This window comes from Artibeus jamaicensis, unplaced genomic scaffold (genome assembly GCF_021234435.1).
Source record: "Artibeus jamaicensis isolate MK-2021 breed Jamaican fruit bat unplaced genomic scaffold, CSHL_Jam_final contig_513, whole genome shotgun sequence".
Classification (NCBI taxonomy): domain Eukaryota; kingdom Metazoa; phylum Chordata; class Mammalia; order Chiroptera; family Phyllostomidae; genus Artibeus; species Artibeus jamaicensis.
The window spans coordinates 4,642-31,535 of NW_026521867.1; the positions used below are offsets into that span (position 1 = coordinate 4,642).

At 42.5% G+C, this 26,894-nt stretch overlaps 2 protein-coding genes across 4 annotated transcripts in view; one reads left to right on the forward strand and one right to left on the reverse strand.

Annotated features, from left to right (window-relative positions):
• Window positions 1-10,386: 10,386 nt before the first annotated feature.
• On the reverse strand, window positions 10,387-15,554 carry DBI (diazepam binding inhibitor, acyl-CoA binding protein). The gene is made up of 4 exons (XM_037154093.2): window positions 15,426-15,554; window positions 14,264-14,381; window positions 12,119-12,181; window positions 10,387-10,660 (listed from the first exon to the last, which is right to left on the reverse strand). Exons 1-4 carry the CDS (start codon window positions 15,432-15,434, stop codon window positions 10,587-10,589), a joined length of 264 nt encoding a protein of 87 aa, XP_037009988.1. The 5' UTR covers window positions 15,435-15,554; the 3' UTR covers window positions 10,387-10,586.
• Window positions 15,555-15,646: 92 nt separating this feature from the next.
• Window positions 15,647-26,894, forward strand: part of CUNH2orf76 (chromosome unknown C2orf76 homolog) — a 99,148-nt gene continuing 87,900 nt past the window's right edge. For 2 of the 3 annotated variants that reach the window (XM_053668853.1, XM_053668854.1), the window contains exon 1: window positions 15,713-16,248. The gene's annotated coding sequence lies outside the window, so the exon portion shown is untranslated. Of the gene's footprint in view, window positions 15,692-15,712; window positions 16,249-26,894 lie in introns of those variants that run through there. The other variant, XM_053668852.1, reaches the window with a different exon arrangement.

Below are 26,894 nucleotides of genomic sequence, written 5' to 3' on the forward strand. Positions count from 1 at the left end.
CTAATCTCAAGAAAGTCAATCAGAGTCATAGATGAACTGCTGCAAACTAATGAATAAGAAACACATGCTTATTTTTATAAGGCAGAGTTGTGGGGATTATTTGTTACAGAGCATTATAATAGCAAACAACTAATATACTTACCAGGTTGGTCAACTCAGGAGAGTTAAAGAATAGTGTTTAATACCTTTTTCTGTTGAAAATGACAGGAAAGCAAGTTATATCAATATGAAAAGCTGATGGTAAATCTGGCACCCTATATAGTTGAATTTAGAACCCAAATCATGTTGCAGAGCAATTGTGTTTCTTCCTATCACTTACTTCTGCTCTGTTTTGCATATTAACATCATTTTTATACTATGACACATAGCTTCTCCCATGCCACTGGGGAAAATGGCAGCAGGCAACTCTAGCTGATAATGTCCTTACAACTAGAGGTGTTGGGAATGAGTTTGTTCAAGAGATGGTCAAGTAACCCAAGAAATCATTCTTCCTTGGTATTCACTTTTTTAAAATCATTTTTTATTTTCAATTACAGTTGACATAGAATATTATATTAGTTTCAGGTGAACACCACAGTGATTAGACATTTCATAACATACTAAGTGATCATCCTGATAAATCTTATACCCATCTGATAACATACATAGTTATTAGAATATTATTGACTATATTCCCTATGCTGTACTATTCTGTTACTACCAATTTGTACTTTTTAATCCCTTCACCTTTTTCACCCAAACCCTAAGTCCCTTCCCATCTGGCAACAATCAAATGGACTCTGTATCTGAGTCTGTTTCTGTTCTTCTTGTTAATTAATTTATTCATTTTTTAGATTCAATTACTGATACACATGCATTTATTATTCATGCTTTTATCTTTTTCTTTTCTTCTTCATCTTCTTCTTGAGAAAGACCCTTTGACATTTCATTATCACTGATTTGGTAGTAATAAACACCTTTAGCTTTTTCTTGTCTAGGAGGTTCTCTCTTTTTTATAACATTTTATTTATTTGTCTTTAGTACAGAAGGAAAGGGAGAGAGAAAGAGAGGGAGAGAAACATTTATGTGAGATGAAACATCATTCAGTTGCCTCTCATGCATGCCCCATCTGGGGAAAAAACCCACAACCTGGGTATGTGCCCTGACTGGGAATCAAACCAGCCACCTCTTACTTTGTGGGATTACATCCAACCAACTGAATCACACTGGTCAGAGTATGTGGGAAGCTCTTTATCTGCCCTTTCATTCTAAATGATAGCTTTGCTGGGTAGAGTAATCTTGGTTATAGGTCCTTGCTTTTTATCACTTTGAGTATTTCTTGCCCTTCTGACCTGCAATTTTTTTGTTGATAAATTGATGGCAGTCTTATGGGAACTCCCTTGTAGGTAACTAACTGCTTTTCTCTTGCTGCTTTTAAGATTCTTTCTTTGTCTTTAACTTTTTGCATTTTACTTATGATGTGTCTTGGTGTGGGCCTCTTTGGGTTCATCTTGTTTGGACTATCTGAGCTTCCTGGTCTTGTATGTCTATTTTCTTCACCAGGTTAGGGAAGGTTTCCATCATTGTTTTTTTAAATAGATTTTCAATTTTTTGTTCTTTCTCTTCTCCTTCTGCAAATATCATAAATGTTTTTATACTTGAAGTTGTCCCAGAGGGTCGTTGTACTATTCTTATTTCTTTTGGATCTTTTTGTTGGTCTGATTGGGTGTTTTTTAATTCCTTGTATTTCAAATTGCTGTTTGATTCTCAGCTTTATCTACTCTATTGTTTACTCACTGTAAATTATTTTTCATTTCAATTAGCATATCTTTCATTTCTGACTGGTCCTTTTTTGATTTTCATGCCCATGTTTATACTGTTTATGTTCTTTTCTAAGTTCATCTGCTCCTCCCCTACATTAATTGAGCATCCTTATAACCAGTGTTTTGAGCTCTGCATCTAGCAGCTTGCTTGTCTCAATTTTGTTTAGTTCTTTTTCTAGAGTTTTGTTCTGTTCTTTCTTTTTTTTTTTTGATTTTTAAGAATATTTTAATTTTCTTCTCTTTTGAATTTTATTTTTTTATTTATTTTTATTTATTTATTTTTTAATATTAAATTTTATTTAGTTACTTTTCAAGTACATTTTTTTTTTATCTATTTCTCCCATCCCACCCCACCCCCCGCCCGGTCTCCCCCCTCCCTCCCATTCCCCCCCCAGTCCTCATCTCTGTGTCTTTCATACTTGTTCCTCAAAATCCCTCCCCCTTTTTCCCCTTAAGTTCCCTTCCCTCTCCCCTCTGGTCGCTGCCCACTTGTTCTCTATTTCAGCGTCTTTGTTTTTATTCTGTTTGCTTGTTTGTTTTATTCTTTAGCTTCCTGTCAAAGGTGAGATCATATGGTATTTGTCCTTCAATGCCTGGCCTATTTCACTCAGCATAATGCTTTCCAGTTCCATCCATGTTGTTGCAAAGGGTAGTAGCTCCTTCTTTCTCTCTGCAGCATAGAATTCCATGGTGTATATGTACCACAATTTTTTGATCCATTCATTTACTGATGGGCACCTAGGTTGCTTCCAACTCTTGGCTATTGTAAATTGTGCTGCTATGAACATTGTGGTGCATAGGTTCTTTGAAATTGATGTTTTAGGATTCTTGGGGTATAATCCCAGCAGTGGAATTGCTGGGTCAAAAGGCAGGTCAATTTTTATTTTTCTGAGAAAATTCCATACTGTTTTCCATAATGGTTGTACCAGTCTGCAATCCCACCAACAGTGAACTAAGGTCCCCTTTTCCCCACACCCTCTCCAACATTTGTTGTTTTGTTCTGTTCTTTCATTTAGAACATGATTTTTTTGTCTCTTCACTTTGGCAGTCTCCCTATGTTTATTTTTATGTATTAGGTAGAACTGCTACATCTCCCAGTTTTGGCAAAATGGCTTAATGTAGTAGGTGTCATGTAGGGTCCAGTGGCCCAACCTCCCTGTTCACCCTGAACTGGGCATTGCAGGTGCTCTCCCCCTCCATGTGGCCTGTGTACACTGTCTTGTTGCAGTTGAAACTTGATTGTTTTTGCATGTCAATGGGAGGGATTTATCCCCAGGCTGATTGGCTGCCAGGATTGGCTGCAACCACCATGGAGGATTAACTGAGTAGGAGCCTACCCCATGGAGCAGGGCTTACTTCAGTGAAGCTTTGGTGCCCACTGAATCTTCTCTTTATTGTGTTCCTTGTGAAGGTGGTTGGATAATGCTTAAACATGGTTTGAAGCTGTCTACTGGGTGCCCTTGTTCTGGGCCTCCTAAGAAGTACAGGCCAAGATCAGCCACTGCCTATGTTTTTGCCTGGGGCCATTCACTTAAGCTACAAAGTAATCTGCAGATGGCTGCTACTTGTCCTGGGCTTGTTGGTGCCTAGAAGAGGCCAAACTGCAAACCAAGACATGCTGCCACTAGTACTGGTGAAACTGGAAAAGCTGGTGGTTGTGCTGCTCGTCACTACCAGAATGAAGCAGAGACAGAGATTGAATCTTTGTGGCGCTTTTTCAGATGGCCAGTGATGTGAGAAGATGGTAGATTATGTACCCTACAAGACGGTCTTACATTTCCTTTCAATCCAGCATTTTTTATAAGGAAAAAAACATGTAGGTAAGGGATTTGGAATTCAGGAAAGAGGTTAATCAGATAAAAGCTGAAGTCTGGCAATTCCCCTAACATCCTTTCATCCACTAACTGGCGATTTTCTATCTGGGTCCTGTGACCTGTGTCCTGTGTCCTGTGTGATTTTCTTTATCTGTGTCCTTCCTTTATCTGTATCTGTATTCTTTATCCTTCCTGGGCGGCAGGATGTCTGTCTCTCCCTGGAGTGGAATGGCTCAGATACCATCTTGATTGCTTATGGTATCTTCTGGAGCACAGAAGTAGAACTGCATATGGTCTCCTGGAGTTGGGGTTGGCTATACCTCCAGTTCCTGAAACAATAGCTTTCTACATGCTTTAACTACTAGGTTTATTGACTATTACCTAAAACTAAACTTTTTCCAACTCCTAAGTTCTCCCGTCATTGGGACTGGGGCCACTTAGCAAGAGGTACACATCAGGCTGAGGCTAGAATCTGCCTTTTTGAGAGGTTTTAGGAAACTCTGAAGCATGAGCCAAGACAGGCTATTCATTTGGAAAAGCCACTTGAAACAGCTTGGGAGGGCCCACAGTTGGTGGGGTAGAGTCTCAGGGAATCACCAGGGCAGGGAGAACAGTATGAGCCAGGTTGATGGAGACTTAGCTATGACCCACCTGCCAGGGCTGTGCAGGAAGAACTCAGAAAAAGAACAGTGGCCTCTGTCATACTTCTGTTTGGGAAAATACTGCCCCTTCCAGCTCTCACCCTAATGCCGGACACTTCATTTTCTCCTTATATGTCCCTAGTGCCTTTGAGCTGTGGCCCCAGTGATGGAACTCAGAGGGAGTAAGTCAGAGTAAGTCTGCATGGGCCCTTTAAGAGGAACTGCCTAGGACTCTAGAAGCCCTTGGTCTCACTGAACCAAAATCTTTGCTGGTTTTTACAGACAGAAGTTATGGGGACTTCTCTTCCTGTCACTGGAACCCTCAGCTGGGGAGCCTGTTATGGGGCTGAGACCCCTCTCTCCTAAGGGAGGACCTCCAAAGCCAAGATATCCATCCCAGTTTTTATCTGTCATATGTAGGTGTGAGACCAGCCCATTCTACATCTCCTGCCAGTCTTGATGTGGCTTTTTCTCTAAATCCTTAGTTGTAGGACTTTTGTTCAGTTTGATTTCAGGCAATCATGAATGATGGTTGTTTGGTAGTTGAAGTGTAATTTTGATGTGGTTGTGGGAAGATTTGAGTGCTGTGTTTACCTATACCACCAACTTGACTGGAAGCCTTCCCTGAAATTTTCATGCTGGGATCCTTAGGAAAAATAGTCCTATACACTTCAGTTCTGATGGGCTGATTCCCCGAGAATAGGAGAGGAGAAATCATTCTTTAAAAGAAGGAATTCTATTCCAGGCAAGAGGAACAAGAGATATATAACTTAAGGTCAGGGAAGTCTGGGATACCTCACTAAAACCTTTTAAATCTTAAAGCCCTAAAAAGATTAATCCATTCTTTATTCATTCAAACTCTTTTGTTGATTAATAGTAGCCATTATAGTAGTAGCTATTATATATTAGACATTTATTAAATCCTCACTCAATTGCACAACACAGAGATTATTCGTATTTTATAGACAAAATATCTGAGGCTCAGAGAAAATAGAAAACTTGCTCAAGGTCACACAGAGTAAAAGTGGCCACACTGTGATTCAAATTCAAATCTGCAAAGCCCATGTTCTTTCCAGCTCAGCATATTGCTTGATGAATTGACAGAGTCCCTCATGGTCACGCTTAGACAAAATTATGTTAAGGGCCCAGGTAATCTGCTCCTCCATCCCCCTTCGGATTTACAACCCCTTCCTTCCTTCCTTCCTTCCTCCCTCCCTCCTTTATTCTTTTTCTCTTCTTTCTTTTCTTCCTTCCTTTTTTCTTTTCCTTTCTTCTTCCATTATCTTATCTTATCTTTATCTTTTCTTACTTGATTTCTCAGTTTGGATGCATTGGTAGCAAACCAAGCTCTAGTTTGTTTATGCTTTCAACCTGAACTGTGCCAACTCCTATAAATTTAAGGACCCTGGTCTCTAATACAGATGAACCTAATCAAGTATTTTCAACAGAGCCCTCCAGGCAATAGTGTCCCATGTACTTGACAGAGACTTGCAGGGTTTTACTTTTAATGACAGGCTACTGGTAGAAGAGACTAGCCCACTGGCAGCCACATAGGGGTCACTAGGCATATTCATTTCCTAGCACTGCCACAGTGAATCATGTCAACTGGGTAACTTAAAACAACAAAGTTTACTCTCCCACAGTTGTGGGTGCCAGAAATCTAATTCAAGGTATCAGCAGGGTTGGTTCCTTCTGGGGACTCTGAGGGAGAATCCACTCTGTGCCTCTGTTTAGTTTCTGCTGCTGCCGGTAGGACTTAGCTATTCCTGGCCTGTAGATGCTAAGTCCAATGCCTGCCCTCATCTTCACCTGGCCTTTTTCTCAGTGTGTCTCTGTGTCTCAAACCTACCCCTTCTCTCTCTTATAAGGACACCAATTATTGGATTGGGGTACATCCTAAATTCAGAATGATCTTGAGATATTTGTGTTAATTACATCTGCAAAGATCCTATTTCCAAATAAGGTCACATCCACAGGTATGGTGTATGTGGGGCCTTATGACTTGAATATACCTTTTGGGGGAACACAACTCAACCCACTACAGCAGGGTATTTGGGGGCTCTACAAGTCATACCCTTAAGGCTAATTGACATTACTTCCTCCCCACTGAGTGCCGAGTCCTGTGCTATGTTTGACATGTCACAAATTTCCTTAGAACTGGGATGTCAAGCTAATTTTCAACAGGGGCCATATCAGCCTAGTGGTTGCCTTCAAACGGCTGAATGTAATTTTAGGCCTGTATAAATGTAACTATGCCTTAACAGTTAAGAGAGAGCTTGGCGCTGCCATCAGGTAGAAACAAGGTGGAGGGCCAGATTCAGCACACAGGCCTCGTGTTTGCCACCTGTGCCCTAGAAAGACTTTATGGGGGCTATCTTTGCAGTGGAGACTCACGTTCATTCATTAATTAGCAAAGATACTTATTAAAAATTGTAAAACATACGGAAAAGCTGTAGGTCTATCAATTCCTGGTCTTCCAAGGATTAAGCTGTATCTAAGGCAGGGGGCTGTTGCAAAGCAGGGGCTAGTGTGGAGGGGACACTCCAGGGCACTCCTGCTGCACTGCGGTTTGTGGTTTATAGCCCTTTCAGGGCAAGGATGGCATTCAAGTTATCTATACTGAAGTTGCTTTGCTTACTTTTTGGACTGTTCTTAGTTACCCCAAGTCCTTTCAAAAGATAGGCTGTGTGCAACCATGCAAATAAATAAGGGAAGAAAGTTCTGACTTCTCTTTCCTGGGAGCTGCTAAGGATAGAGGTGTTGTCTTTCCCTGATCCAGGTCACAAAGACACAGCTTCACTACAGCCTGCTTCTGCTGGGTGTTCTCAACTCCAACACCTGTAATTTAATTTTAAATATAATTAATCTTATGGCAGCTAAACCACCCCCATGCAACTTCCCAGCTTGACTTCATCAAGGCACCCACCCCTAGGACCTTCTCTTCCCCCTCCTGTGGCTTTCCTTCCTGTCTGCACTGGGCATGTGACCTTCTGTTCCACCTCATTTTATTGGTGAAGAAGCTAAGGCTTACAGAGGTGACATAACTTGCCCCATGTTTCTGTAACTCGGTCAGTGGCCTTTCCATGTCCCACAGGCTGTCTGGTTTCTGATCTATAGCATTGGTTGGTGTGGAAACATCCTAGGAAACAACACATTTTCTTGCATGATGACCCCCAAATTATTAGAGCACTGCTAAGGCGGGGAGCAGCACTTTGTAGTCCCAGGGCAGGACCTGTGCAGACAGTGGGGAGGGAAGTCCTGAGGGGGAGGATGCATACTAAGAAAGACCTCCAGGTTGCTAGCTGTTTGCTAGGTAATGTACTAAGCACTTGACCCATCTTATCAGCCCATTTCCCACATGAAGTGTGGCTCCAAAAAGATATGTGATTTAGCGCCTGAGAGGCTGAAGTGGGATTCAAAGGTAAGTCTGTCACCAAAGCCAGATTGGCCATAAAAAGTACCACAGGGATGGTGTGGGCATCTCAAAGAGGAGAAGATGAAGAGTGCTCTACCCTGCTCCCCATTGCCTCATCTGTTCCTAAATAACACCCTGTGAAACACTCCTGAGCTACCTGGACATCTGCAAAAGCCATAGGAGCAGGCCCAGCCCCTGAGGCTGCTGGGGGCTAATCCCAGAACACCACAGGAGCCGTACTTCCTGAGAAACTGGTACTACTGCTTTAAAGTGATTGGGGAGGCCCCTCTCAAACCTGGCAGAGCCACGGAATCACCTCAGGCATTTAAAAAAGTACAGCTCATCTGGGCCCCACTCCAGCCTTGGAGATGTGACCTGCTTTTCCAAGCCACTCTTCAGGTAGTAGCTGCACAGCAGGCGAGGGATTTCATAGTACTTATGCTAGCCCAGCGAAATGAGGGTCACTCTCATCATCTGACTGACAGGGGAGGCACAGAGCTGAGTGGCAGCCAGTGATCATCACCAGAGGGAATACGACAGAGGGGGTGAGCAGGGCCTTCTGACCACAGAGCCCTGAGTTTGGATCCACTCACATCGCAGGAACCCTTATTTCTTCATTTGATTAACAAGCACAGTGATCCCCATTACACAACAGTGAGGGGTAGTGCCACCTCAAAGCACTGCACGATCAAATTTGAGAACCAGAGGGGGATGCCTGGCCCTTCAGGTTCTCAGCGAATGATGGTCATTAATTAGAGGCCACACCAGAGGTGGGCAGATGGGCCTTGGATCTAAGCCTTTTCTCTCCCAATGTGGTTCTCCCCCATCTACTGTCCACAAGGACTATTGGGTCATCATAATACAACCTTAGCACAGTCACTGCTGAGTTACCAGAGCACGATCTTTATCAGGACTTCCTTCTCTGAGTCTGTCCTGCAGCAAGGCAGTGAAACAGTACCTGAGCACGTCTGCCAGACCCTGGCTGCCTATCATAAGCTAGAAATAGGGCAGAATGCTGGGCAGGTGCTTGTCCTATCCATACCCTCTTGTGTTACCAAAGGAGTGGTAATTTGTTCCTGGACTCTGTCCTTTACTCCTATAGATACTGCAAAGGATATTGTCAGGGACAGGAGTTGGTGGGAGAAAAACCGATGAAGCATCGAACACAGGGTATCCACTCTATGCCAGGAGCTCCTCGCGGAATCTCATTTAATGCTCACTTTCACCCTCCTGGGAGGTGTGCTTAGGCACCTAGAGCCAGGTCTGTTTGAACCTCATTTAAGGTTGTTTATCTTTGGTTCACTCCTGAAACAGCCAGTGACCAAGCAAAGATGATCCAGATATGGGTACAAGTGAGTAGCTGTGGCTTCCTTCTGCCTCTGATGGTGCTCGAAGATGGCAGTGAGTTGGGAGGAGAGGACTGCAGACTTCCTGCCTCATAAGCCCTCATCACATCTGCGCTCAGGAAGGACTGTCTCCCACATAAATGACACTGCTACTCAAAAAGTCACCTTACTTGGGCCACGTTAGGGCTTTGGACCTCGACCCCTTTGTTTCATTGGAGCAACCATCCTCTCTACACCTGGGCTGCCAGACCTAGTTTTTCATGGACAGGCTGGGCTGGAAGGATCACTGTTCTCAACAGCTGTCAACCATGCACTTCCTAGTGGCTGTCCCCTATGGTCAAATTCTGTACTTTGCAATTTTGTTACCAAGACTTTGCACTACTTAGGCCCATTTAACACAGGTGTGCCATACTACGGCCATACCAGTTGCCCTCCTTGCTGTTTCTCCCACTACAGCACTGGTCATGCCTGAGAGGTGTTAGAAGGGAACAGGCTCCTGAACTGGGGAGATCTGCACATGAATGCTAATTCTTAGTTTATGAGTACTCACCAGCTGAGTGATCTTGGGCAAGTCACTAACTCTCCAACCTCACTGTTCTTCTGGAGTGAGGTTGAACTGTGTAGGACAGGGCACAGGCTCTGGAGGGAACTGAGAGCTGCTCGGCTTCAGAGAGCTTCTCCCTAATTCCTTTCAGCCTCAATGACCTTACCTGCAAATGTACGCTTACTCTCCCATTTGCAAAATGGGAACAGTGTTATCTCCTTTGCAGTACTGTGGAAGGGACTGAAGGGGAACGTCTGGCAAAGAGGGTCTGACAGCTATCTTTTTCACTTTTCAACAACCTACATAATCCAGGGTCAAGCTCGTTTTTCTTCTCTGCAGCCTAACCCCTTGTCCTTCCTGGGTCTTGATCTCCCTTCCCCTGCACATTTTCGCCTGCCCAGCATCTGTGGCCAGGCTTCTCCTGGGCCTCCAAGAACTCCTTTCTCCTTGCTCTGGATCTGTGGACTGGCTGGACCAGAGACACCTCAAACACTTGTCAGCCCTGCCTTCCTCAGAGCACAAGGCCAGCAATGTTTCTGACAGAGGGAGTAAGTAACTTCAGACTGAGGGCTCTGCCAGCCTGCCTGATGGGTGCAGCTAGAGCTAGGAGGCAGAAGGAAGTAGAAAAGGCCACTCCTATAACCCTTTTCCTCCCCACAGAAGATGAGCGTACTCTAGGCCTGGATCAGGTGAGATCGCTGGCCTCCCACTCCTAACACAGGACAAGGGCTCAAACGCCTCCAGACAAAATCTTTAGAAAAAGGAAGTGAGCAAATGACATTGGGACAGAGTAAATTATTTCAAGAAACCAGATGACCGAAGGCTTAAAATAATAAATGCAGTTTTAATTGACCTAGAGACAAAAACTACTCAGCAAGGTGACCATTTCAACTCCTTAATCTGTTAGAGACATGGCCTGGACAGTGTTCAGGAAGAGGGCTGATCCGTTATTTCACTCCACTGGCAGCATTACAAAAACAAGGGATGCATCAGTTTAGACAAAACGCATGGCTGGCAGCCACACCTAGATCCCATACTTCTTCTTCAGCTCCGCTACTTTGTCGATGTACGCTTTAATGGCGTCTTCCTTGGAAGTCCCTGTAAGGAACCAACAGACTGTTTGTCAGAGAGACAGCATGGCAGAAAAGCAGGAGCCTTAGAGCCCCAGACAGCCCTGCTTTAATGCTTGGAGGCTCGGTTTCTCACTGCTAGAGCAGGGAGTCCTACTACCTACACCTCAGAGACTTGGCCATGATTTGACGTAAAGTTCTTGAGAAGCCTGGCCCATTGTGAATGCTCCATAAAGCACTGAACCAATGTGTGTGGCTGTCCTGAGGCCTGCCAATGGTCTGCTGGCCACACATCCCCCATCGTGAGTGGTTAGCCTCAGCCTCAGGAGAAAGGTTGGGCCTTCCAGACAGGCAAGAAAGCCTAAAGTGAGGAGCCATGGCAGCTCTGCCAGTCCTGCCAACTCTCACGGTTGGCTTTTCCCTACCAAGTATTTCTCTGTTGGGTTCCTAAGCTGGCAGTGAAACAGCAAAGTGAGGCATGCTCTTCTTCCCAGAGAGAAGTTATGAGAAAAGTTTTGAGAACTCTGAGCAAAAGCAGCTGGCTCTTAGAGAGGAATGAGCAAATTTTTGCTTTCCTGCTGCTGCATAAGAGACACTGAATACATCCTTCAGACACAGTAACACCTACTTTCCTGGATTCCACAGTGAATTCACTTCTTGCTGGGAAATGGAGCGCACCTGAAGTGTTAGAGAATGCATGGGGCTTGAGGATGGGATGGAAATGCCCAATGAAAATGGAGAGTCAGATAGGTCAGATGGTATAGAACAGATAGGCATTCCTGTTCCAGTTACTTACAAATCCTAGGAGTATTTTTTATTGTATTCTGGTCCTGTTTGAATTCAAGGGTTTCTCATTTGCAGGAAGACAGAGAGCTTACTCAGAAACTAGCTAGCAAGAACACAAAAGCTTGCAGGCACTTCAGTGCCAACTTTTAGGGCTTGCTGCTGCAGGTGGCACGTGATTAAGTTGGAGCTGAGACACTTCTTGGCTGCTCTTGCTTAGCATATAATAGCTCCATTCACTGAGCCTATGAGTGCCAGAAGCTTGCCATGCATTAGCTCATTCCTTTCTTTTTTGTGTGCCTTTCTGGCTGAAAGGGAACTAAGGAGGGCTGCTTGGGCTATGGGGTCACCGCCTGGCCTTGTGGGAGAGAGGAAGGTGTGAGCAGAAATTCACTTCTTATTCTGAATGTATATAAAGTCCTCGCCAACTATATAGCCTTCCAATCTGCTTCTCAGTGGCCTGGTCCCTGTCCCTTCTCTCTAGATAGTACAACTGCTTGGAGATGGTGCTTTTGGAAAAGGCATTAATGATATTAGGAGAAAAAGTAGGTGGCCCAGTTTCTTTCCATTCTGACACAGGTCAAACTGGTTTCTAGCATGTGCCTCATCCTCTTTGTTTTCTCTCCTCACCCCTTGCACTCCATAATCAAGAGTATTTCATTACTGGGCTTCACAAATGAGAGAAACTGATTAGAACAATTACCTTTCAGCTCATTCCAGGCATCCCACTTGGCCTTGCCTTTGAAGTCCAACATCCCAGGCCGTTCTTCAAGAAGAAAAGGAAAGACACTAGATCTCCTTCAAGTTCTAATGGAAAACTTTTTCAACTCTCTTGCCACAAAAGCCATCTTTTATTACACCTACCCCTTTTACACTCTGTTATGAAGTTAAACAGGCTTAGGACAGTGTACAGAAGTCCAAATTTAACATCCAGAGAAAGTACAACAAAAACTGTTCTCATTACTAGAGAGTCCTTGTTTTCTAAGTTAAGTAATTCCAATACTTCTCCTTTAAAAAAACTGTATTATACTTTAATTAAAACAAAGCACCCCCCCCCAGAAACAAACAAAAAATAAGCACTATATCCATGCACATGGCTTAAAACCCAAATGCTACAAAGGGGAATAGTATAAAGTTTCCCTCCTACCTCATTTCTCTGTCTCATGCATTGTTGTTTTCAGTTTTCTAGGTGTCCTTTTCTGTGAACCATATGTTCATATCCTCGCCCATTTTTTTAACCAAACTGTTAGTCTATTTCTTGTTGATTTGTGAGAGTTTTTTTTTCCTGAGAGCAAGTTTTCTTTAAGTTATACCATGACTTTATGCTTACACACTTGTTATCAGTTGCACTTGGGAAACACATGCAATTCTTCCCTGTTGACCTCATTTCTAGACATGCTGAGAACGGAGACAAGGGGGACAACCACAGTGCTCACAGCCTGTACCACTGTGTCAGTGGAACATCACATCTTCCTAAGTGATTTCAGGGACTCATTCCCAGGCTACCTGGGAGAAACCACACCTGCAGTCATCAACCAAATCCTAGAGCAGCACATTCCGCCAGCCCTTCCACAATGATGGAAACATTGTACATTTGCATTAACCAACCCAGGGACTATTTATCTCTTGTGCAACTGAGCTCCTGGAATGGTAGTTTGTGTGAGTAAAGGCAGAACTTTTGACTTTAATTTAAACTATTTTAGTTTCAATTTAGGTAATGACACGTGGCTAGTGGCTACTGTATTGGCCCATGAAGTCCTAGAGTGTGCCGATACCTCCCTGATAAAGAAGTGATAGATCCCCAAGCCAGTATTCCTATCCTCCTATAAAAGCAGGGCAGAGACAGTCTCTGTGTAAAATACTGCCTGGTTGAAGAGTATCTCAGCTACCCTGGCCACTCTCTCTTCATCTCTCCCTCCCCTTCCCAGGAGGATACAAAGCTTATAAACCCACCACCCTAAGACTCACCCTTGCCATAAGAACTTTCTCAACTCAGCCCTTCCTGTGAACCCAAGTTTGATTTGACTTTGCCCAGACCCTTACCTCTCTGGGTACCCTCTCATGTATATGGCTGGCTGATTGCCAGACCACTTGCTCCACCCCAACTGCAGTGGAATTGGGAATCATGCTCATCCTCCTGAACAGAAAGGCATAGGGGTGACCTTTTGTGGTGCCATGACCACCTCTGAGTCCTTGCATGGACTGAATTGTGCTGTTGCCTCAGTATACACTTGAGTTTCAGGGACTTTCGGGGCAGAGTGAAAATTGGCCAAGGCAGAAAGGGCAGTATTATAGAATGTGGTATATTCAAACTATGGCTTCAAAATCTGTACCAGGATTTTTCAACAGGGAACGGTCATCAGAAACTGTTTCAGCCAAAATGCTCTGACCTGCCCCAGGAAGCCAGCTGCTCCTCTGCTCCTGATTTAGGCTAGGCCCCACTGCCAAGTGCTCTGAGACTTTGATCTTGCCTATCTAGGGTGGAAGCAGTATGTTTCAACAAAGCTGTTACTGAGCTGAGAGTTGGTGGGCCTTTGCTTCCTCCCAAGTAGATGGGGAAAGCTCTTGATAATCAGTAAAGTCTTTTCAAAACTATGATTTGAATACTGCTACCAGAGCTATCAAGAAACAAGAATAGTACAGGGTCTGTAAACCAGGAACATGTCTCTGGGGACCCTCTCCTACCTTAAATCCCTGGAACATCATGAAAAATTACCATGCCCCAACCAAAGAGTGGGGTCTTGGTGGTTTTGAATGAGGTTCCCACAGTTTAAGAGTTCCAACACCAATCAAGGCTGCTGAGTTAGGTTTGATGAACAGGGGCCCTCCCAAACTCATCTCCGCATACCTGTATTTATGTCACCCACAGTTGCTTGTTTGTAGTGGCTGTAGATGAACAGCATCTCATCATCTGCTGGCTTGGTCTTGAGGTGCTTAACCTCCTCAGCAGCTTTGTCAAACTCAGCCTAAATGCCAGAGAGGGGTGAGGCCCAAATAGAGCTCAGTAATGGGGATGCAGGAGTTGCAAAGGCCTTACTCCTGTAACGCAGGCGAGGAGAAACAGCGCTCCCTCAAATGTTTCCCCATTATCTACACAACAGGTCAGCTAGAAAGATTCAGCAAAGCAACGATGGGAAGTACATAGGTTCACTTATTTCATCAACAAATATGTAAAGGGAGCTCTCACTATACCAGGTGTCAGGTACTGGAAATCCAGTGGTGAAGGAGACAGGCTAAGACTGCTTGTAGTGAGAACGTACTGGGCAGGAAAAGAAGTGTGGCCTACTGCCTGGCCACTACTAGGTCATTCTGGGGAATGGCTGGGGTCCCAGTGAAGCCCTCTCTGTGAATAGGGATGGCACAGGGGCTTGAAACAGCTGAGAAGGAGGCAAGTTATGAGTACAGCAGGGTCAGCGGCCTGAGCCTGTTGGGCCCCTTCCCCTGGCGTCCGGAAATCCAGCGCCAACTCCTGTCCCAGTGCCGGTGAGGTGAGGAGACAAAAGTCGCTCCACACTGCTCGGTCTCGGAAAAGCATCTACATTCAGGGAAGGGTAAAGCCTCTGGATTACCGCTCCCTCGGTGCACCCTCCCCTTCCCGCACGCTGGACACTGGGCCCCTATTTCTCCTGACCTCCAAGCTCAGCCACCGCCTCCTTGCTTCCCCACTTGGATAGCGTCCCGGCTCCCGTCCAGTCCTTCCTGGTGGCGGACCTCGGTCCCCTCGCTCCTTCAATCCATGCGACCCTCTAAGTCCCTCAGACCCTCACTGCTTCACCACGAAGCCTACTCGATGGGCAACTTCCCAGCAGTTACGGTTTGGATAGCAGTGTTGAGATCCCCAAACCGGAAAGTTCTGCTCAGAAGGCTCAGTCCAAAGAGCTGGGCATGAGTCCAGGAAGAAAAGCGGAGCCGGGAAGAGAAAGACCTTTCAGGGTTCTGGTGCGGGATAGTCCCGACACCGGCTTCCCGCCCCGCTGCACTTTCATAGCCGGGCTGGGCACGAGTTATACCTGAGACATGTTGGCGGGATTACAGGGAGCTGGCGGAGGCGAAGAGCGGAAAGAAGTAGCTGAAGACTTGACTGGCGTCGCTTTCACAAGTGCAGACCCAGGCCTCCCCAAGCCGGCTCCGCAAGAGACGGACAGCCAATCAGAAGCCAGTTCTATGCTAGGGCGTGGCCACCCTCTGGGGTGGGGGGGGAGGCCAGCCTCTCCCGAAATCACGTGGGTGGGCTGGCGCAGGCGCAGGCTAGAGGAGAAGGGACCGTCGGGAGCAGGTGTGGACCACGGAAGTAGGGTGCAAGTGGCGGAGAAAGCGTTGTCGTCTGCACGGGGTTCTGTCCTAGCCGGTTGTGGGGAGTGGCCCCTAGGTTAAAGGAGAGGGTGGGGAGGCTGAAGAGCAGAGACTTTTACATTTGTTTCATTAAGTCCCGTGCCCGGCGGGCGCGAAGAGGCCGGAAGTTGCACCTCTAGCTGTGTAACCGCTCAGGTTTGGGGAGTGCAGGAGGGTCCCCGGTTATCTCGGGAATCTAGAGGAGCTGCCTGGCGAATTGCGCGATGATGGTTCCCAGAAAGGCGAAGCCAGGGCCTCGTCCTCTGAGCATTTGGCACGTTTGCCCGTGGCCTCAGTTTGCAGCCCTGTTCTCCATCTGGTGCCTTAAAGTCAGGGACAGTGTTTTACCTACCCTGACTTTAACAAACTTGGCTGGGGCCTGGTGCTCAGCAAACATCCCATTGTGAATAACACTTTGATTCATTCACAAATATTTACTCCACTCTTGTCAGGTAACTCGCAGTGTCCTCGGCGTTGGGGATACAGCAGTGAACAAAACAGGTAAATTCTTGCATTCTAGAACCTATATTGAGAATAACAGTTAATGAAATAAGTGGAATGGAAAGTTTGTTAGGGGATAGGAAGTTGGAAGTTTCCAGTTTTACATGGGAGGGGTGGGTGGAGGGTTAAGGGAACATTTGAGAAAGATTTTCAAGGAGAGGAGGGAGCATTCCAGGCAGAAAGTTAGTATAAAGGTGCGAGCAGGGAGTGATGGTAGGAGTGAAAGAGATGAAGCTGAAAAGTTAAGGAGATGACAGGCTGATTAGATGATGCAGAGCTTGACCGTTACAGTAACTAAGAAACTTTTTATTTTGAGTGAGATGGGAAGTCATAGATTTTTTTGGAGAGGTTTTTTAAAAATTAATTTATCTTTTTTTAGAGGGGAAGGGAAGGAGAGAAGGAGAGAAATATCAATGTGTGGTTGCCTGCTGTGGGTTCCCAGTTCTGGGAACTGGCCTGCAACCCAGGCATGGGCCCTGAGTGGGAATGGAACCTCAAGCCTTTGGTTCTCAGGCTGGGGCTCAATTCACTGAGTTACACCAGCCAATGTGGAAGTCATAGGCTTTTGAGCAGCAGATGATGAGACTGAGGGGGGCAGGTGTTCTCCATGGGAACAGCAAGGAGCAGCACAGGTGGATGGGAGAGTTTGAGGGTGATGTCTAAGAGACCAAAGGGAGAATTTCCTGGTGGTTACAAAGGAGTGGGTGAAGAGAGGGAATTGGCAGAAAATTCTCTGTAGATCATTTTTAAAAGAGAGATTATTCCTTTTTAATTCCTAATTTGTGGTAAGAGGACTGGACTACAAATCTCCCTGTTTACAACTGTAGGTGTTTAGAAAGAAAGGCCAGGTGGAGGCTTTCAGAAGTAACTTGTTAACTTAATGTAGGTCAGACTTTATAAAATGGGAAGAAGTGGAGGTACAGTAGCATGGAACAAATCTAATCTTCAGTCTATGAATAATTTTGTTTGAGGAAGCAAAGTCAAGCAAATTAAGAAAAGTCTTGGAGTTAAATTTGCAGAAATTACATTTGGATTGTAAGAAATGTAGTTTTCTTCCAAAATGACAGTTTGGAGCTGTTTTTTTTCCCCACTGAGGCCCAGATAAAGCCTGGGTTCATTTTTGCTCCATCATTAGTGCTTGTAGCTTCCTTGATGAAAATTCAGGTTATTGCCTGTGTGGATCAGATTTGTAGTTAATTGTATCTGCCAGTCATTAGGTTTTAATATTAGGTTCTTGTGTTTGGCATATTTGAAAATATTAGGTACTTATAATAATGTAATTTTAAAAAATGTTCCTTAAATCCCTGACTGGTGTGGCTTGGTGGGTTGGGCATCCTCCCGCAAACCAGAAAGGTCTCAGGTTCTATTCCTGGTCAGGGCACATGCCTGGATTGCAGGCCAGTTGTCTGGTCGGGTGCTTGGGAGAGGCAACCAATTGATGTTTCTCTCAAGCATCAATGTTTCTCTACCTTTCTTTCTTCCTTCACCACTCTCTGGAAATAAATAAATAAAATCTTAAAAAATAAAGTGTTCCTTAAAGATTGGGTGGTATGATTGAGTTTTGATTGGAGTTGAACACTGCAGAAAGCAATGATTGTTTTATCATGGCAGTCTCCAGTTTAAGTGGGGTTGATTTGTCACTTGCATGTTTGGAATCTATCTCAGTTTCTAAAAAAATTCCACAAGGTGGTTTTGTGCCCAGGTGAGTCTACAGAAGTTGCTTAAAGCAAGTGAGGTATGGAACTACATAAGGTATGGATCCTGGGGACCAAGGTACTAAGTGATCTTGACAAGGAGGAGGAGTGTCTTTTCCTATTTATAGGGCCCACTCTAGGCCAAGTTTTGAAATATCTGAAGGTATGCTCTTTGGCCTGCTTCCTCCCCTCACTTCTCAGTGACTCATTTTTGGAAATGGGTCACTGAGAATTGACTCCACCTACGGAAATGCTGCCTTAAGCCCTTCACTTACCACTTCTATTCTAGGGGTTGGAGTGGCATTCAGTGTTTAACATAAAAATGGTTAACAAGTCAGCATCTGGGATTTAATTGTTTTTTAAATCCTCACCTGAGGATATGTTTGTTAATTTTAGAGAGAGAGGAAAGGAGAGAGAGAAGGGGAGAGAAAGAGAGAGAGAAACAGATTGGTTGCCTCCTATATGAATCCCGAATGGGAATCACCCTTAACCCAGGTATGTGCCATAACTGGGAATTGAACTCACAACCTTTTGTTGTATGGGATGATACTCCAACCAATGGAGCCACATGACCAGTGCTGGGATTTAATAAAAAATAAATAAATTTTAGAGTATATTTGGGGCCAATAAATTATATGAATTTTTAATTCTGTATTTTGATTGTGTTAGAAAGGAAATTGCTCTTCCTATCTGGAGAAAGTACAAGTTCCTCAGCTCTTAATAGCCATTAGCAACTGTCACACTTTGTAATTATTTTATTTATTATTATTTTTGTTTTAATTTATGCTTCTGTGAGCCACAGTGATAGGGATCACTATGTATTGGTCAATACCAGTCTCCAGGTGCCTGGCACTTCTTAGGCATTCAACTAATGATAATTGAATGAAAGAAGTGCTTTTCTTTTTTTTTAAAAATTTTTTTTATTTTTAGCATACTGATTTAATTGAACCTTTAAACAATTTTATAAAATATTATAGGCTTTGTTCCTGATAATCATATTATTATATATATTTTTCCTTTATTTTTCTTTTTTTAAAAAATAATTTTATGTAGTTATTTTTCAAGTACAGTTTTTTGTCTATTTCTCTCATCCCAGCTCTCCCACCTCCCTCCCATTTCCACCCCCCTTAGTTCTCGTCCCTGTGTCCTTCCTATTTGTTCCTCCAAAACCCTCCCCCTTTTTCCCCCTTAAATTCCTTCCCCTCTCCCCTCTGGTCACTGTCCCCTTGTCCTCTATTTCAGTGTCTTTGTTTTTATTCTGCTTGCTTGTTTGTTTTGTTTAGCTTCCTGTTAAAGGTGAGATCATATGGTATTTGTCTTTCAACTCCTGGCCTATTTCACTCAGCATAATGGAAAGAAGTGCTTTTCTATGTGTAAAATGTATTCTTTCTGATTAGACATGAACTTGAAAACCAACTAAGTTGATTAGAACTGAATATGAAACTATGGGCTGAAGTATTAAGTTGGCCAAAAAGTTCATTACATTTTCCCCTACCATAGCCCTAGTAGTGCTCAGTTGTCTTTAACTTAATTTGAAACAATTTTGTTAGATTGTATTGTGACAGCTGTCATATCAACATGCACTAAAAAAAGCTTATCAAAATTGGTGAATTTTTGTGGGACCATTTTAATATTGAAGATGGAAGGAGATATGCAACATTTTCAGTGTATTATGCTTTATTAGTTAAAGAAAGGTAAAGACACAACTGAAATGCAAAAAAAGATTGTGCAGTGTATGGAGAAGGTACTGTGACTGATTGAACGTGTCAAAAGTGGTTTGTGAAGTTTCATGGTACTATTGACATTTGGGCTAAATAATTCTTTGCTGTGGGGCTGTCTTGTGCATTAGAAAATGTTTACCTGCACCCCTGGCTTCTACCCACTAGAAGCCGTTAGCTGCAGACAGCCAACATACTCAATATTCAAGTCAATAAAGTTATTGGTGAAAATGAAAAATGTGTCTTTATTTTACGGGAAAAACTAAATGGGCTTTTTGGCCCAGTGAATTCTGGTGCAAAGACCATGTAATCTGTCTGTGGAGATTGCCCAGCCTTGGAAATAGAACACCTGAATGAAATGTTAAGGGAAGACAAGGAACTCCATGAGCCAGTCAGCCTAATCAACATGTCCCAATTAGTAGAGAGGCTATTGTCATAATAACAACTTGCCCTCAAATTTTTGGGGTACCAGTTTTGACTACTCAGTGGCTTCACTTGCTGGGTCTCAATGTAAAATCAGTCAGGCAAGATACATTAACAGTAGTGAAAACAGCTCCTGCCCAGTGGGTGTGAAAAATAATATTAGGTTTCTCATTATAAACTAAACCTCTAAGTTCTAAAAGTAACATCATTAAAAAATGGACTACAGTTACAGCAAAGCTTTACTAGAAGGCAAGGGTTACAGTATTAAATGATGAATTATATTCATTTAGTATTTATTTTCCAGTTTCTTGGGATGGAACTCCCAGGAAAGCTAGGAGGGGATTAGTGTGCATAAAGGGAGGGAGGCACTTGGGAAATGCTTCTGGGAAAGGAGTGGGGAGAGGTGGGCAGATTTGGAAGTCTTGATTTCATGAAACCTGAGGGAGGTAAAGAGCTGAGGGGGTAGGATAAGACTGCAGCATAACTTCTCTCCTTTGTACCTCCCTCCTCTTCTTTTTTGTATCTTTTCCTTTTCTGATAGCATAACTGTAGTGAGAGGAAGTCATAACTAGTCCCTCTGCATTGCTCCCCTCTAGGTTTTCATATTCAGAGAAATTGCAGCAAGTTGGGTGTAAGAGAAGAGTGAACGTATGTATGTGTGACATGTGTGTGCATGGTCTCTTCCCCTCACCTGCCCAGACAACATGGTAGGGTGGTGGTTTAGCTGAGGTGAGGCAGAGACCAGGGCTTGGGAGCAGGAGGTTCTTTTGGGGAAGAGTTTTTGTTTTTTTAATTATTTTCAGAGAGAGGGGATGGGAAGGAGAAAGAGTGGGAGAAAAACAACAGTGCGCGGTTGCCTCTCATGTGCCCCCTGCTGGGAACTGGCCTGCAACCCAGGCATGTGCCCTGACTGAGAAACGACCAGTGACCCTTTGCTTCACAGGCCCATGCTCAATCCACTGAGCTACACTAGCCAGAGCTGTTGGGGAAGACTTTTATACTGGCTGGGAGTACAGAAGAAAAGACTTTCTTTAGAATTACTTAAACATAAATTTGTCATATACTAGTCAGGTGCTGCCTGTTTTATATAGAAATACTTATAATTTGGGGCAGGAATAGTGAAATACTTTGTTATTTTGAGTTTAGTATTGCAGTTCTTGTTTATCTTCATCAGAAAGGGTCAAACTCCCTGAACCTACATTGTCTTTGCCTTTTTCCTTTATTCCTAGTTATACATGACAAGCACTTGGTAAATGCTTTGGAATTAGTTTCTAGAGGTGAATTTCCTAGTGCTCGTCAACAAGAAAATTAGAAATATTAGAATAGTTTGACAAATGCTTTGGCTGATATTTCCCATGGAGATAAATGCTATATTTTGAGATAATTGCAGACTCGCATACAGTTGTTAGATAACAGAGATTCCTTGTACCCTTTACTCATTTTCTCTTATTGGTAACATTTTACAAAACTATAATGCATACCAGCATCAGTACATTGACTTTGGTATATTTAAGATACAGAATATTTTTTTAAAAAATTTATTTATTTTTAGAGAGAGAGGAAGGATGGAGAAAGAGTGGGAGAAAAACATCAATGTGTGGTTGCCTCTCATGTGTCCCCTGATGGGAACTGGCCTGCTGTGCTCTGACTGGGAGTCTAACCACGATCCTTTGATTCGCAGGCCCGAGCTCAATCCACTGGGCTACACCAGCCAGGGCAAGATACAGAACATTTTCATCAAGGATCCCTCATATTACCCTGTGATTGCCACAACCACTTCCCTCCTGCCTTTTACCCCTCCTTAGCTCCTTTTTTTTTTTTAATCCTCACTTGAGGGTATGTTCATTGATTTATTGATTTTCAAGAGTGATGTAGGGAGAGAGAGAAACATCTCTCAGTTGCCTTCCAGATGCAACCCAACAGAAGATCAAACCCACAACCTGGGTATGTGCCCTGACGGGATTGAACCCACAGCCTTTTGTTGTACAGGATGATGCTCCAACCAACTTAGCCACTATTGCTCTCCTTAGCCCTTGGAATTAGTTCTCTCTCTTTTTAAAAAATTTAATTTATTTATCTTTAGAGGGGAAGGGAAGGAGAGAGGGAGAGAAATATCAATGTATGCTTGCCTCTCGTGCGTCCCCTGCTGGGAACTGGCCTGTAGCCCAGGCATGTGCCCTGACTGGGAATCGAACTGTGATCCTTTGGTTCACAGGCCTGTGCTCAATCCACTGAGCTGTACCAGCTGGGGCCAAAACACACAGTCAGTCAAATGTGGTGGTGGGGGGAAGACAATGTTAATTAGCTTAACCTCTAGAAATAGAAACCTTCTATTTCTATAATTTTGTCATTTAACATTATTATCTAAGTGAAATTGTTTGCAACCTTGGGGATTCACTTTTTCACTCAGCATAATTCTCTGATGATTTGTCCAGGTTGTTGTGTATATCTATAGTTTGTTCATTTTTATTGCTGAGTAGTATTATACCATCATATTATGAATTAGTTTGTTTAATCATTTACCTGTTGAAGGACATCTGTATTGTTTTCACTTTTTGGCTATTACCAGTAAAGCTGCTGCTAGTCATTTATGTAAAGATTTTAATGTGAACATACATTTTAAAAAATTTAGTCTGCATTATATTTTTTCCATATCCATTTAGTCCCCTTATACCCCACTCTCCCCAATAATCACCACACTGTTGTTCATGTCCATGAGTCCTTGTTCCTTTGTGCTCTATTCCTCCACTCCCTAATCCACCCCTGCCCTTAGCTGTCATCCTATTCTCTATCTATGAGTCCGTCCCCATTTTCCTTGTTAGTTTAGTTTGTTCATTAGATTCTATATATGAGTGAAATCATATGGTATTTGTCTCTCCGGCTGACTTATTTCACTTAGCATAGTGTTCTCCAGATCTATGCATATTGTCAAAAAGGGCGAAATTTTCTTTTCAGTGGCCCAGTAGTATTCCATTGTGTAAATGTTCCATAGTTGCTTTATCCACTCATCAACTGATGGACACTTGGGATGCTTCCATATCTTGGTGATTGTAAATAACACTGCAATGAACATAGGGATGCTCTGTTCATTGGAATTAGTATTTTGGGTTTCTTCAGATATATTCTCAAAGTGTGATTGCTCAGTCAAAAGGCTGATCCATTTTTAATTTTTTGAGGTATCTACGTTCTGTTTTTCATAGTGGCTGCAATAGTTTGCATTCCCGCAAACAGCGCAAAAGGGTTCCTCTTTCTCCATATCCTCACCAGCACTTGTGTTGGTTGATTTATCGATGATGGCCAATTGACAGGTGTCATGTGATGTCTCATTGTGGTTTTAATGAGCATTTCTTTGATGATTAGTGATGTTGAGCATTTTTTCCTATGTCTATTGGCCATCCATATGTCCTCTTTGGAGAAATGTCTATTCAGGTCTTTTGTCTGTTTTTAAATTGGGTTGTTTTTTTGGTGTTGAGTTTTATAAGTTCTTTATAAATTTTGGATATTAACCCCTTACCCAGATGTATTGGTGAATATGTTCTCTCATTCTGTGGGTTGTCTTTTTATTCTCTTGATTATTTCCTTTGCTGTGCAAAAACTTTTTAGTTTGATGTAGTTCCATGTTAAGTTTTTCTTTTGTTTTCCTTGCCCAGGAATATATAGCTGATAAAATAATGCTATGAGCGATGTCTGAGATTTTGCTTCTAAGAAAGAGCAAACATGTTTTGCTTTTCCTAAGAAAATCATGTTTTCTTCCATGATTTTTATGGTTTTGGGTATAACCTTTAGGTTTTTGATCCATTTTGAATTTATTGTGTGGTGTCAGGAGGTGGTCTAGTTTCATTTTTGTGCACATATCTGTCCAATTTTCCCAACACCATTTACTAATAAACTGTCTTTAGCCCATAGTATGTGCCTGCTTCCTCTGTCAAATATTAATTGATTCTAAAGGTGCGAGTTTATTTCTGGGCTCTCTGTTCTGTTCCATTGATCTATGTGTCTTTCTATGCTAGTAACATGCTGTTTTGATTACTATATTAGGTAGCATGATTCCTCCAATTTCGTTCTTCTTTCTTAGGATCGCTGTTGCTGTGAGGGACATTTTGTGGTTCCGTATAAACTTTTGAAATATTTGTTCTAGTTCTGTGAAATAATCATTGGAATCTTGATAGGAATTACATTGAGTCTATAGATTACTTTGGTTAGCATGGAAATTTTAGTGATGTTAATTCTTCCTATCCATGAGCATGGTATGTTCTTCTACTTATTTCTATTTTCTATTTGTTTCTTCAGTGTCGTATAATTTTCTGAGTACTGGTCTTTTACATCCTTGGTTAGGTTTTTTTCCTAGGTATTTTATTGTTTTTGAAGCAATTGTGAATAGGGTTGTTTTCTTAATTTCCCTTTCTGTTAATTCATTATTGGCATATAAAAATGCAACTGATTTGTGGATGCTAATTTTGTTTCCTGCTACTTTGCTGAATTCATGTATCAGTTCTAGTAGGTTCTTAGTGAAATCTTTGGGGTTTTCTGTGTACAGTATCATGTCATCTGCAAGTAATGACAGTTTTCTTCCTTTTCAATTTTGATGCTTTTTATTTCTTATTCTTGTCTGATTGCTGTGGCTAGGACTTCTTAATCTTGAGGGGAATGCTAGTAGTTTTTGTTGGTTGAGTAGGATGCTAGCAGTGGGTTTGTCATATATGGCCTTTATTATGTTTAAGTATGTTCCCTCTAATCCTGCTTTGCTGAGAATTTTTATCATAAATGGGTGCTGGATTTTATCAAATGCTTTTTATGCCTCTATTGATACGATCAGATGGTTTTTATTCTTCATTTTGTTTATGTGATGAATCATATTTATTGTTTGTGCATATTGTACCAACCTTGCTTGCATTCCTGAAATAAATCCCACTTGATCATGGTGTATGATCTTTTTGATGCATCGCTATATTTGGTTTGGTAAATTTTGTTGAGGATTTTAGTGTCTATGATCATCAGAGATATTGGCCTATGTTTTCACTCTTTGTAGTTATCTGGTTTTGGAATTAGGATAATGCTGGCCTTGTAAAATGAGTGTGGGAGGCTTATCTCCTTTTGAATTTTATGAAATAGTGTGAGAAGGAGAGATACTAGGTTTTTGTTTTTTTTTAATATATGGTAAAATTCACCTGTGAGGTGTACTGGTGCAGGGTTTTGGTTTGTTGGGAATTTTTTGAGTACTGCTTCAAATTTACTAGGTGTAATCTGTCTATTCAGATTCTCTGATTCTTCCTGATTTAGCTTTGGAAGATTGTATGTTTCTAGGAATTTATACATTTCATCCAGGTTGTCTAGTTTGTTTTCATGTAGTTGCTCACTGTTTTTTCTTACAATGCTTTGTATTTCTGTGGTGTTGGTTGTTATTTCTCCTCCTTCATTTCTGATTTTATTTTTTTGGGTCCTTGCTCTTTTTTTTCTTGGTGATTCTGATTAAAGGTTTGTCAATCTTGTTAATCTTTTCAAAGAACCAGCTCTTGGATTCTTTGGTCTTCTGTATCATTTTTTCAGACTATTTCATTTATTTCTGCTCTGATCATTATTATTTACTTCCTTCTACTCACTTTGGGCTTTGTTATTCTTTTTCAAGTTCCTTTTTAAAAAATATATATTTTATTGATTATACCATTACAGTTGTCTCATTTCACCCCCTTCATTCCCCTCCACGCTGCACACCCCTCCCCCACCATTCCCTCCCCTTTAGTTTATGTCCATGTGTCTCAAGTTCTTTAGATTCTATATTTCCCATATTATTCTTGCCCTCCCACTGTCTATTTTCTACCTACCGTCTATGCTACTTATTCTCTGTACCTTCTTCCCCCTTCTCCTTCTCCCACTCCCCTGTCGCTAACCCTCCATGTGATCTTCATTTCTATGGTTCTGCTCCTGATCTAGCTGTCCTCTTAGTTTGCTTTTGTTTTAGGTGTGATTGGTAATAACTGTGACTTTGCTGTCCTTTCACTGTTCATGTTTTTTATCTTCTTTTTCTTAGGTAAGTCCCTTTAACATTTCATATAATAAGGGCTTGGTGATGATGAGCTCCTTTAACTTGACCTTATCTGAGAAGCGTTTTATCTGCCCTTGCATTCGAATGAAAGCTTTGCTGGATAAATCAATCTTGGATGTAGGTCCTTGGATTTCATGACTTGGAATACTTCTTTCCAGCCCCTTCTTGCCTGTAAGGTCTCTTTTGAGAAATCAGCTGACAGTCTGATGGGAACTCCTTTGTAGGTGACTGTCCCCTTATCTCTTGCTGCTTCTAGGATTCTCTCCTTCATTTTAATCTTGGCTAGTGTAATTATGATGTGCCTTGGTGTGTTCCTTCTTGGTTCCAACTTCTTTGGGACTCTCTGAGCTTCCTGGACTTCCAGGAAGTCTATTGCCTTTGCCAGATTGGGGAAATACTCCTTTATTATTTGTTCAAATAAGTTTTCCACTTGTTGCTGTTCCTCTTCTTCTTCTGGTACCCCTATAATTCAGATGTTGGAACGTTTAAAGATGTCCTGGAGGTTCCTAAGCCTCTCCTCATTTTTTTTTTAATTCTTGTTTCTTCATTCTTTTCTGTTTGGTCATTTTTTTCTTCTTTCTGGTCCACTCCCTTGATTTGAGTCCCAGTTTCCTTTCCATCACTATTGGTTTCCTGTGCATTTCCCTTCATTTCAATTAGTTTAGCCTTAGTTGTTCTTCTAATTTGTGACTAAAATCAACCAGTTCTGTGAGCATCCTGATCACCAGTGTTTTGAACTGTGCATCTGATAGGTTGGCTATCTCTTGG